This window comes from Hemicordylus capensis, chromosome 3 (genome assembly GCF_027244095.1).
Source record: "Hemicordylus capensis ecotype Gifberg chromosome 3, rHemCap1.1.pri, whole genome shotgun sequence".
Taxonomy (NCBI): Eukaryota; Metazoa; Chordata; class Lepidosauria; order Squamata; family Cordylidae; genus Hemicordylus; species Hemicordylus capensis.
In genome coordinates, this window is record NC_069659.1 from 191,492,380 (window position 1) to 191,505,365 (window position 12,986).

General features: G+C 43.7%; 1 protein-coding gene across 1 annotated transcript in view; it reads right to left on the reverse strand.

Annotated features, from left to right (window-relative positions):
* MXD4 (MAX dimerization protein 4) overlaps window positions 1–12,986 on the reverse strand; it is a 58,536-nt gene that overhangs the window by 20,160 nt on the left and 25,390 nt on the right. Inside the window, exon 4 of the mRNA XM_053307885.1 lies at window positions 5,043–5,157. Within this exon, the coding sequence (XP_053163860.1) occupies window positions 5,043–5,157 (115 nt within the window). The remainder of the gene's footprint in view (window positions 1–5,042; window positions 5,158–12,986) is intronic.

A 12,986-nucleotide genomic window follows, 5' to 3' on the forward strand; every position in this document is an offset into this window, starting at 1 on the left:
AAAAAACCCTTTGATTTTTAATATTAAAACTTGCAAAACTCACTTTTCTCATGCGCTTTCAGTTTTGTTTTTCCTGCCTAATGCCTTAACCAGCTATTGAGTCAGGCTGGGAAAAGGGAAGAAACAGTTAATTAAACGGCAAATAGGGATTTGTAAAACTCTAGCCAAATAAGAACCCTCCACAATCAGACATTTTTCTACAGACATTTTCAAATGGGGTATGTGTGTGGACCCAAGATGTATGACAACAATAGTGAATATAGGATGTTGTCATCTGTAACACATCAGCTTTCCCTCACAAGAAGTGATTTCATTACCCTGGAAGACCTCTTGCACCAAATACATAAATATGTTTAATAGACAATTTTAAATCAATCTATTCAAGTCATAAATCTTCCTCAAAGACCAATATACTTCAAAATATCAAACTCATTTAATGGTTACTTAATTGTTATGAGAGTATTTTTAGTGGAAGTTTTCTAACAATTTCATCCTCAAAAAAGAGTAAAATCTACAGCAGCTACATATAGAAAGTGAGGTAACAAACAAACCAGTTCTAATAGGCAAATGAATAATCCAGATCTTATTGGCAAATGTAGAATACAATTGCCACAAATCAATTGTATTATACAAAAAATCCCACAATATTTTGCTATTTCAGTATATGTTGTAAAAGACAATGAACAATTAAAGAATTTTTAGATTTTTTGGGAAAGACTCCAGTCCCCCGGTTATGTTATACAGTGTGTAACAGTGTGTCCTAGCTGTCCCTGACAGTATATATTCTATATATATATATATATATATATATATATATATATATATATATATATATATATATAAAAATCAAATAAAATAAATAAATAAAAAGAATTTATTCCTGCTAGCTGGACAAAGAGACACATTTTAAAGCTTCATTCTCTTGTGAACAGGAAGAGAGTAACTGTTCCTATCCAATGGCCTGTCTAGAAGGACTGGAATCTGGGGAGGATGAAAAAGTGGGACAGGCAGGTTGTCTAGAAGGTAAAGCTGGAAACACAGGCACAGGCTGAGTTGGCACAGGTGCAGAGGGAACCACAGAGACTGAGACGGGAGTGAGGGGAGAAACAACAGGAGCGAGAGGGGACACCATGGCTAAACACTGCTTAGCTACAAACTCCTGCAGCCACCTGGAAACATCAGGGGGAATAAACTGAGGGGCATTACTCACATCCCCAAATGGTGCTGATGGAGGTGCTGCCAACGGCAGCAGTATCAGGCCTCTAAACTCCGATGGAGGAGCAGTCACATTGGGCCGACTGGGAGCACATGGAAGCATTGGTGCAGTTGGACAGAAAGAATCTGGCACGGCCTGTACCTCATGGGCAGGAGCTAGCGGGATAGACACCTGACAGTCAATAGGCTCCAAAATAGCAATCGGCACTGTATAGACAGGTGCAAGGAACAGAAGAGCAGACTTCAAAATGGCAGTGGGTGGAGCGCTCTCATTTTTGGCAGGCAAATCGGGCGGGCTCTGAAGAGGCTGTTGCCGATGAATGGCTTGAATTTGGAGCCTCTTGCCCAGTGGCGCCCCAGTGGAGCACTTAGCTTTCTTTTTTCTCTTAGCCCCCTTTGCCTCCTTTCTTTTCTTTTTACTCCCTTCCGCCTCAGTAACATGTTTTGACTTCCTTGCCACCTTCTTGTGAGGCTTCAACATTAAAGCGGCAACAACCACACGTTCCGAAGAACCGGCCTGCTTGGCAAGAGCAACAGGGGAGCGATCTCTTTCCCGCTCTCTCAGAAGAGATACAGAACAGGGCTGTCTAGGAACAGACAAGAGGTCCCTTTTTGGTTCTCTGCCCCTCGAATCAGTGAAGAGCCCTTCTGACAGGGACCCCTTAAGCATATCCCCCAACTGAGAAACCTCCATAAGGAGGAAAAAATTACCCAGGGATTTGTAAATTGATGGAGCAGAATAAAGTTACCTGAGAGATTTGTAAATTGACAAAGAGAATAAATGGAGTCAACTGGAACTAAAAATATACCAATTTGAACTCCTCAAAGAATTAAACAACTCAAACTAAAAAAGGGGAACAAACACACAACGCCCTTGCACACAGAAGAAATTAAAATAAAGAGGAACTACCCTGACACAATCTAAAGAAAGCAATTTCACAGCAGGAGCTCAAACCAAGAGCTGTCTAACGGAGCAAAACAGGACCGGAACAGGATATTGAGTGACAGTTGTCACCCTAGGAACTAGCCTGCTTAGTTTTGATTGGTCCTGTCTCAGAGCACACAGAGACTAATAACCCATCAAGTTGAGGATGGCCTCCCTATACCATGGAAAATAACCAGCTCCTCTTTAGTTACAGGGCGGAGGGTGTGGTGGGAGCTGCCTTGTAACTAAATAAAAGTTGATCATTCTTGGCATCAGCTCTAAAGGGGCTTTCTGCATGAAGAGGGTGCTGAGGAATGGAGATTCTATTCTGCTTAAGGCAGAGTCTCCCAGTTTGAGACAGGAACTTTCCTAAGGGTGGGCAAAATTATGTCAGAGCTACTCACCTTCAGAGACGATGATGCCAAGAATGAAATGCCATTCAGGGGCAGAACCACCATTGCGCACTTGGGTTCAAAGAACCTGGGCTGCCATTCCTATAGAGCCACCCTGCAGCCCATAGCCATGTCCCCCACATCTGACACCACATGCAGGGGTATGGACAGATGCAAAACCCCCACCTATCCCTAGTGACGGAATCTGCAAGTGGGGATGCAATCTACCGCTGGCACCCTAACCCATTGTGGTGCATTGTTGTTGCACTCCATGTGGTGCATTGTGGGATTCCTGGAGGATAGGACATGTCCCGGCCTCTGTTTAGCTGCATTGCTGGAAGCAGCATGGAGATTCATCTGCATTGCTCCCGGCAGCGCTGCCCATCTGGAAGCACGGTCTGTGCCCCCAGAAGCAAGTCATTGGTCATCTGGGGGGAAGGTAAGTTTAACCAGTCTCCTGCTCCCCACCGCTCATGGGAATGACCTCAACATCTAGTTGAGAGCTAGCAAGAACAATCAATAAATAGCTTAACCTGCACAGAGCACTTGTGTGCTAGTACATGATTTCTCCCCTCACCCCCGCGCCACAGCCCCCTCACCGGAGCTGCGCTCCTGTTCCTTCTTCTCCATCCCATTGATTCCACCCCCCTCACGGCTGCTCCTCCATCTTGTTGCTCCATCCCCCTCAGCTCTCTTGGTCCCGGCTGCAGCATTGCCGGGCCTGAGCTCCCCACCCTCACCTGAGCCCTGCTCCTCCCTACAGGAGTAGCAGCAGCAGCTGACCAGGCAGGTGCTGACTGCTGCCGCCATGGCTGCTCGTTCCCCAAGACACTGGCAGGCCTGGGCCCATCCCTCACCTGCCTGCCTCCCTCTGCCAATGGCCTCTATAGCTCTGAGCAGCGGTGACGCTTGGCTGGACCCTTCCGCGCTGCTGACATGGCCTGTTGTTCAGTTTTTGAGTAGTGGTGCTGAGTGAGAGGGTGTCTAACTTTTCTTTTTCATGACATTTTCCAAGGTCCAAATAATGACCAAATCTGCTGTCCGTTCCACAGCAGGAAAAACAAAAACAAAATAGAGGCATCACCCAAGTACCTGTATTTTCTCTCGGGGTGGCTAGCAGCAGCTGATGGGGACAGAGACTGGGAACACAGCACAGAGGAAAGGTTTCTTTAAAAGCCACTGCTCTGTTAAAGATGGAAGCACAACACCCTTTGACTGCTTTAAATTTTTTCCTTTTTCCAAGCCAGATGTTCCAAATCTTGCTGAGCTGTTCTGCTTCAGTTCCAAAAATAACTGTTTCACTTGCATGCACTCTTCATGTTTGTGGCATCATCACATGGTCATCCAGCTGTATGTGCAAAAACCATCCCTCCTCCTTAGTGACTTTGTCTGGATGTCAGCCACTATTTGGCATCCAAATCTCAAAATCCTTTAACACACACACCCCTATTTTTCATGATGCAGGCAAACATATCTGTTTTTCATTATGTCTTTCTTAAATTAGTATGTTTAATACCTGCTTTAATTTTAGTGCAATAATTAATGTAGTGAAAATTAACCACAGTCCCTATACACCAAGTCATGGTTGGTTCTGGCCCACTAGGGCATTTGAGTTGTGTAGCCCTACTGTAAATGACCATCCCGCCCTCACACTGGAAGCACAAGAGTGGCTGCCTCTGGCATATTGGTGGAGATTTATTTGGCTTCAGCACTACCGAAGCATAGGCCTAATATTTACTGAATTTCATGAGAGTTGCATCATGTTTACATGCTGAGAAATTGTAACATCAGTCTAGCTTTTTTCTTTCTTTCAGGAGAAATTATTTATTTTATTTATTATTAATTTATTTTTTACATTTGTACACCGCCCCAAACTTTCATTTCTGGGCAGTTAACAATAACATAAAACAAGTTAAAACATATACAAAAACTTAAAAAATCATTCACAAATTAAAACCTTAAAATTTTAAAATTAGTGTTTGATTCAATGCCTCACATGGACAGCAAAGACAAAAAATATCAATAATAAACTATTTTAATAGCCTATGCCAAAACCTTTTGCACAGGCACAAACATTTAGAATGGTATGCACCTCAATCAATAAAAACCAATGCAATGTATGAAAAAATAGTCAGAATGTTATTGCTGTCAGATGCAGTTTACAATTAACACTAGTGTTAAGTTGGGAAAGAAACCAATGTGTCATGGAGTCTACCCACTGCACGAAGCATGGTATTCCATACCTGAAGGAGAATAAGAAATTTAGGACTGGGGGGTAAGATTCTTATCTAAAAAGGCCCAGAGCGGTGTACTACATACTTGAGTTTCTCTTTCACAACAACCCTGTGAAGTAGGTTAGGCTGAGAGAGAAGTGACTGGCCCAGAGTCACTCAGCTAGTTTCATGGCTGAATGGGGATTTGAACTCGGGTCTCCCCGGTCCTAGTCCAGCACTCTAACCACTACATCACACTGGCTCTCAAACATACAAAACAATATTTCTCTGTTTTACCTTAATATGCATCTTGGCTCTTTTCAGCAGACTGAGCGTGGTATGTCTGGTGCTATCTGCTCCCAAAGGGACAAGCTGCTTTAGCTCTTCCAAATATAGCCGGAGTTTAGCCCGTCTGAAATTAGAAAAAAACACAAATGCTATTAAGATACTAGAGACTAACTACACTGTAATAGATAGTACAAAAAAATCAGCTCGGCTTGCAGGATTCTGCACAAAACATACTTCAGCAATGATGATTTTCTCACTCCAGAACAAATATTCTTCTAAACAATAACACTTCACATTGCTAGAGCACATTCCCTAGAAATATGAAGTATTTCATAGGAACAAAAGGGAAATGGCCTCACAGTTGAGATGGAGTAGACCAAGACATCAGAGCAACTCCATGACCATTAGTTTATCTCAGTCCCCGCCCCCCCCACACACCATTATTCCACCAAGTTAATTTTAAAACATATGTATGGCACTCTTTATGTCACTCAGACATCCAAGGCAGATTTTTAAAAAATGTAAAAAAGACCACCACACTAAAAATCACAATCATTTAAATAAATTTTAAAAAGAGGATTGGATCTCAAATTATGCCACAGAAGGGGAGGATGATTTCTGCCAACCCCAATTCCTTCTGCAGCCCCGCCACTACATGGCATCCTGTTTTGAAGGAGAGCCACCTAATGGTGCAGCGGGGAAATGCTCGACGAACAAGCAGAAGGTTGCCGATTCGAATCCCCGCTTGGCACTATGTCGGGCAGCAGTGATAGAGGAAGATGCTGAAAGGCATCATCTCATACTGCATGGGAGGAGGCAATGGGAAACCCCTCCTGAATTCTACCAAAAGAAAACCACAGGGCTCTGTGGGTGCCAGGAGTTGAAATTGACTTGACAGCATACTTCACCTTCACCAACCCTCAGAAGCAGATTTCGGGAGGGGTGGGTGGGTGCTGCTGCTGTAGTAAAGTGGAAGCCTTATTCCATTCATGAAAGAAAAGTTAGAATGCAAGCCATAATATTAAGTCACAACCTAATCTCCAAATCATAAATACAGGAGAGGTCTTATATCTATTTCTGAAAATGCTAGAAATGTTATGATCCTTTATAGATGCATGTCCACAGCACCTGCGAGAGAGAGGGAGGTAGCAGCAGACTCGGGGTAACCTGAAGATATGTCCATTTCACAAAATTCTGAAGAAAAAAGTTATAACAGGGCCAAAAACTAGGAATGTGCCCAAACAGGTTTTATGCATCCTCAGGGAAGTGCCGAACTGGCTCGGATGCCCACATCCAAACCAGTTCGGCAGGGTAGGGATCAGTTCCTTTAAAAACCAGGTAAGCAGGTCCTAACCTGCTCCTCCACTGTCCCATTGCTTTTACAGACACAGAGCTTGCTTTCCAAAAGGCAAGCTGCAATGGCACGTGCATGGCCTCATGCACGGTGGCTATGTGTGTGCTGACGCCGCACACAGGCTGCTGGGAGCAGCACTGTATCCACATGCAGAATTCTGGAAAGTGAGCACTGTGCTCGGAATGTTGCAGATCCATACTTATTGTTTATCATCATTGTCATTAATAATAAGATTTTAACACAAATATTAAGCAGCATCAGGGCATGATCAATATTAAATACCCAAATGTACTCTGGATTAACAAATCTTTATAAGATTTATAAGATACCAGAAGCTAGAGACCAACAAAGTCATGTGGACTTCTCAAGGAAGAGAGCTCCAGAGCCTAAACAATCACTGAAGGTCTCTATCCTTAATGGGCACCCATCACACCTCAGATTGCGGACGGGACACAGCGCAGATTAAGACCAAAGGGAATAGGTAGAATCATACCAAGGAAGCTATCCAGGACATTTAAAAGTTCAAACACAAACTAGAAGCCAACGAAGCTAACAAAGTAATAGTTACATGCTCTGCATGACAAGTCCCAGTTAGATTACTCCCTGCAATAGGTTCACAACATATCCACTAAGTGCCCCTCCAAATTACCCATGTTTTGACATCACTGTCACTGCAAGGCAGCAGGGTGCCGTCTGTATTTCCGATGCATCGTTTTGAATTTTACTGATGCATTCCAGCCCTAAAACATGGTAAATGTGTTGCAGGAAAGTAGCTGTATTTTTCAGTTTTTAAGGAAGCTTGTTCCATAGTCTGTGCATTGCAAGTAGCGTAGTGTGGACAGTGAAGAGAACGGGCGGGCAGGAACGGAAGGAAAGAGGGAGGGGGACAAGCTTGGGGTGGAGGGGAGCCACAGCATGGGGGGTGTTCAGCCTCTGGAAAAAGCCCAGCCTCCTGCCTGCCTGCCCTTCCCCCAATCCACACATTCAGAGAGGGGACCAGAAAAGCAGCCTCTCTTCTGAAAGTTCTCTCAGATGGGCTTGGCCGCAGGGGTGTGTGTGTGTGTGTGCGTGCACACACTGGGGCTTGTGGCAAAGAAGAACAAGATGGGGGCCCCGTGCGCACCATCCAAAGGTAGGGTGAGCTCCCGGTGGGCTGATCCCCGCTTGCTCGCTCTCCCTCGCCATCCGAGCCTGGCTTTTGCATGGCACAGCGCCGGCACCTCTTCTTCCACTGTTGCTTCCTTTTGCCTCCTGCTTTTGGGGAAAGTGCAGATCTGGCCACTTAAGAGGAAGCCCACTGAACTTAATCATTTACTTCTCTGCAATCCCGTTTGTTTACTGCAAGGCAACAGATTCCACCCCCACCCCTTGTTTACTGCACGGAAGCCCAGTATGAATCATTCACCAGCAAGCCTGCAAACTGTTCTCAATGCCATGTGGTGTGGAGGTCTCATACTTGGGGGTGTGGAAGCACACTTCTGCACCTATGTACAACATACCATGTGAACAACTGTACCTGCATACAGCTCTGTACCTGTGTACACTGTATTCAGATTGTACAAGTGTTGTACCTAGTGTACCAACAAGGTTCATGATACATCAGTAGCAAAATTATATTGCTATTATACTTGATTATAATAAAGTAAAATTATTGCATCAAGATTGACCATACTGTGCATGAATCTGCTCTTTCCCACAGAATAATACCAAGACAATATTTGAGGCAAAATAGAAAGGCGGACAGCCAGCGTGGTTAGAGTGATAGAGAGTTGGACTAGGACTGAGGAGACCCAAGTTCAAATCCCAATTCAGCTATGAAACTCACTGGGTGACTCTGGGCCAGTTGCTTATCTTTCTGTCTAATCTACCTCACAAGATTGTTTTGAGGATAAACATAACCATGTTTTTTTTCTGAGGAGCATCTCTGGACTCCTCAGAAGAAAATGAGATATAAATATAAAACTACATAAAATTATGATAACACCACCCAGTGTCCACAAACCTAAAAAAAAAAAAAAAAAAGGTCAGCCCATAGGCCAGAATAGAGCATCACTACCACAAACAGAACTTCTCCTCATTCCAGAAACCTGGAATGTAGCCTACAATTCTATAGCACAGGCCTAAAAAGAACCATTTTCTCATGTGGCATTTTGCAAGAAGCAAATACAGATGTCTCAAGAAGAAAATGCAGATGTAGGAAAGAGGTCATGCTTACAGTGAACTTTTTTCTGGGATGTCCAGAGGGCATCCCCATATCCTTTGGGGATATGTATGCTCCTCCCCATGGGTCAGGAGGGAGGAACAGATATTATACAGTAGTTCTTCCAAGTGAAAAGGTGTCCCTGCCTCCAAGCTTAGAACTTGAAAAGCAGCAGGACAGCCCTCAATGGTAAAAATAAAATAAGATAAAATAGAAAACCACAAACAAGCAAGCCAACCACTCCAGACATACTGGCAAAGAAAGGACTAGTGAGGAAAGAAGGATGAAGAGCAGTGGCAACTCCTGGGCACTAGGACTGGGGGTGTGTGCAAGGAACTCCCCACCACCACAACCGTGCTTTCCTCCATGCTGGGGGAAGCCTGCCGACATGGAGGAAAGCAGGGAGGGAGGCAAGAAAGCCAGGGCAAAAAGGAAGAAACCAGATAGGGGGGAGGCAGCAGGAACCAGAGAGGAGAAAGCAGAAGTCAGGGGCCAAAAGGCAAAAGACAGAAAGAAGAAAAAGAGGGGCAGGGGAAAAGGAGAAAGTAAGAGGGGCGGAAAAGAGAACTCAAGGGGCAGAAAGCCAAGAATTACAAACAAAACAGCTACCAGAGAAACACTAACTTACCAGTACAGGCAGCCAGCAAATTCCCCAAAGTACAGAGCTTTAAAGGGATCAATCCTCACCCCACCAAACCGGTTCCATAAGAACAAAAAGTGGGTTAAAAATACACTTCTAGTGGCTTCAGGGCTGTATTTTCTACCTATTTTTAGCCTACTATCCAGTAGGCTTATGTGATAACCCAGCAATCCTTGTGTGTCCCCCCCTCCCCAATGAATGTTGCAATGTCTGGACTAATATGAATCAAATTGGGTAGAGTTGTAGGGACACATAGGGACACCTCAATGGCACAATTTGTAACAATGTCATCCACCCCAATTCAATTCAAGATGGCAGACGCGTAAACGTTTGAGGTGCAAGTGGGCTAACATGTGAACCGCAAGTGGGCTAACTTGTGAACAGTTGTAGCAAATTTGCTACAGCTGCAGGGACATAGGGATGGCCCAAGGGTGTAGTTTGTAACAATGTAATCCACCCTGATTCAAGATGGTGGGTGCATGGACATTTGAGGCACAAGTGGGCTAACTTGTGAACTGCCTAACCAATTTGGACAAAATGTAGCCCAGTTGTAGGAAAAGTGAAAGGGAGGAAGGCAGATTAGTTCTTACTAGAACATTTTTTTTGTTCCTGGTGTGGTTGATGCCAGGCCAGTGGCCCCTAGGAATCAGACTGGCTGGAATAGCTTGATTAGCAGGCTTTTCCAGCCAATAAGACCAAGGAAGGAAGCAACAGGCAAAGAGGAGGGACTGGAGGAAGCTCTGTGCTTTGGAGGATTTGCTGGCTGGTAACTGTACAGGTAAATTAGAGTTTCTCTGGTAGCTTGTTTGTTTGGTGGGAGTGGGGGCACTGCACTCCTCTTTCAGTGGTGCTCTCCCCAGCTGCCTCGACACACCACAGGCATGCACATGGCCTCCATGCATGCGCAGAGGCCACGTGAATGCCAGTGTCATGTAAGGACAGCGCCACTGGTGCACGATTATAGCTGGGGGGAGTGTCGTTGAAAGAGGAAGTGGTGGAAAGAGGTATGGACCTGCTCTCCTCCCTTTTAAAGGTGCAGGGGATGTGCTGCGAATCGTTGTTCAAATCGTGATTCGTGCACATTCCTACTGCACACCCTTAGTGAAGTGCCAAGCTATTATGCACCTGAGTTCTATTGTCATGCCTTTTCTCTGTTCATGCCAACCTCCATCTCCTCTTGCCATATTGGTCTGGCTTTTTACCCAATAAAAATTAGGGCATAAGTCCTAAGTATCAGGCTTACAGTCTGGGTAAAAATGACTTTGAGTATGCCTGTCTACCTTCAGTACCACCAATCCCAACTGCCTGCCTTCAGCACGCTTGTTCAACTCTAGACACACATTTACTTAGTGTGCCCATTGTCCACCTGCCCCAGGCTGTTGTGCAAGTTAATTCTTCCTGCCTGTGCCACACCACCAATACCAACTAACTTCCCTTGGTACTCTGAACACACTCTTACATAGTGTGCCCCTTGCCTACATGCAGTGAGGGACCAAGCCGTTGTGAATCCAAGTACTTCTGCCTTCCAGCCTCTGCCAGTACCACCACCAGCTCATGCCATGTCAGCTTAACAACCCAAAGATAGGGCTGAGTACCAAGTAACATGGTGCTCATGTCTTCAATAGTTACCAATGCAACACTTGGGAAAGGGACAAAAAAACGAAAGGGGATAGGTACTTCTTTCATATGAAGGCAAGGAGCAATTTCCTTCAGTGTAGGCATGCATGATGTCTGAGTGTGGCTTCAGTTCCTGCACATATTGTAACTTTCTGCCATAAAACAGTGCAGTTATGGCACTTTTAAAAACAAAAACATGTGAACCACTCTCATTCAAAATCCACACACAGAATGCTATAGACATGTACTACCACAATGAGAAATTTGAGAACTTTCTGCTCAGCCATAGTGGGAGTAATTTTTTTTTTAAAAATGTTTTCCATTGCTCCCTATGGGAAGGTCAACAAAAGCCAGGTATTTCTGACTAAAAAAGTCTCTTGCTAATTTGGTAAAGAGGCACCTTTCAATGTGGTGATTCTCTTTATTTAGCAGGGGGAGAGTAACTGGCCCTATCCACTCCCAGCACAGTACTTCCAGTGACGGTTGCTGGTATATACCTTATGTTTCTTTTTAGATAGTGAGCCCTTTGGGGACAGGGAGCCATCATATTTAGTTAGTTAGTTCTCTGTGGAAACCACCCTGAACCATTTTTGGAAGGGCGGTATAGGAATCGAATAAATAATAATAATACTCAGGACAGCATGAATACAACCATGCTATCTTTAATTTCTCTTTAGTAAAGGGCCCAATAATTAAAGTACCAAATCCAATCAATAACATCTGGTAGACTGTGTGTAAATAGCATAAACAACAACAACAAAAAAATTAAAATACAAAGATCTATAAATTGAAAGGCTGTGGCAGAAGAAGACCAAAATAATCCCAGTAGTAATTGGTGCCCTAGGTGCAATTTCAAAACACCTTGAAGAGCACCTCAACACCATAGGGGCCACAGAAATCACCATCGGCCAATTACAAAAAGCAACTTTACTGGGAACAGCCTATATTCTACGACAATACCTATTATAATAACATTGATAATAAAATTCAGCCATCCCAGGTCCTTGGGAAGGACCCGATGTCTGGATAAAACAAACCAGTCAATAACACCTGTCTGACTGTCTAAACAAGAAATAAAAATGATAATAATAATATCTGACCTGATCAAACTATCTGGAACGAGGCATTATACCAATTCATACAATCCAAATATTGTATCGCATCATGTCATATTTTACCTGACTTTTTCTCCAGTGCACAGTCCTACTAGACAACTATTCAAGTAGTAATCTGAAGTAGAAATCTCTACCTCAAAATGAAGAGATTTCTAACTAAAAGAGGAACAGTCTGCCTCACACAGTGCTGGGCTCCCCCTGTCTACAGGTTTTCAGAAGAGACTATCTTTATTATTATGGTCCAAAACCAGCCAATACAAATAAAATACAAATATTATACCAGTAACAACAATACATCACTTGAAGATTACAAAAGAAACAGTCTGTACCTTGGTTTAGCTAATAAGACATGCCACAGCACAGAATTTTGCAACTTTGATGCATTGGAGTCAGCACTTTATACTGATGTATAAAAATCATCAGTCCTGCCTAGGAAATCTATCAAAATCAGAGTAATGAAAATGGGAATGAATGTTCTTATAAATCAGACAGTAGAACAACATGTGCTCCACCATTTCAATCATGCTCAAGTGATGGGACAGATGTTGAGCATAGAGTGTATGTACATATCTCCTCTCCAAAAGGGACGAAAGCAATGCATTAAAGTGGGCAAGAGTAAAAGCTCTCCAGTATTTTGGAAGTATAAGATCATGAAGGTATTTTGCCTGGACACAGGTTTTACTATGATTCCCAGTCACCCTGAAACGTGGAGCCCAAGATCTATCCTCTTGAAGGGCTACATCCTTTCAATTTGTTGCTTGATATTTTATTTGGCCTTCAAAAAGCCTAATTGTATTAGCGCTGGAAAAGCAAATCCATAGCACTGGAGTTTCTCCTCCACCCTTAGCTTCTAGCCAGAGAGGAAATTATCTATTAAGTTGGAGGAGGCCAGTGTGGAAGAGACTATCAGGATTGCTGTAGCAGTTTCCTGCTCTCAGCAGAAGTTAAAATAGAAGACATCTAACGTCCCTTTCAACTCAAATTTAGAATTCTAAAAAAGTGAAGCAACTAGTCATTGACAGGCAGA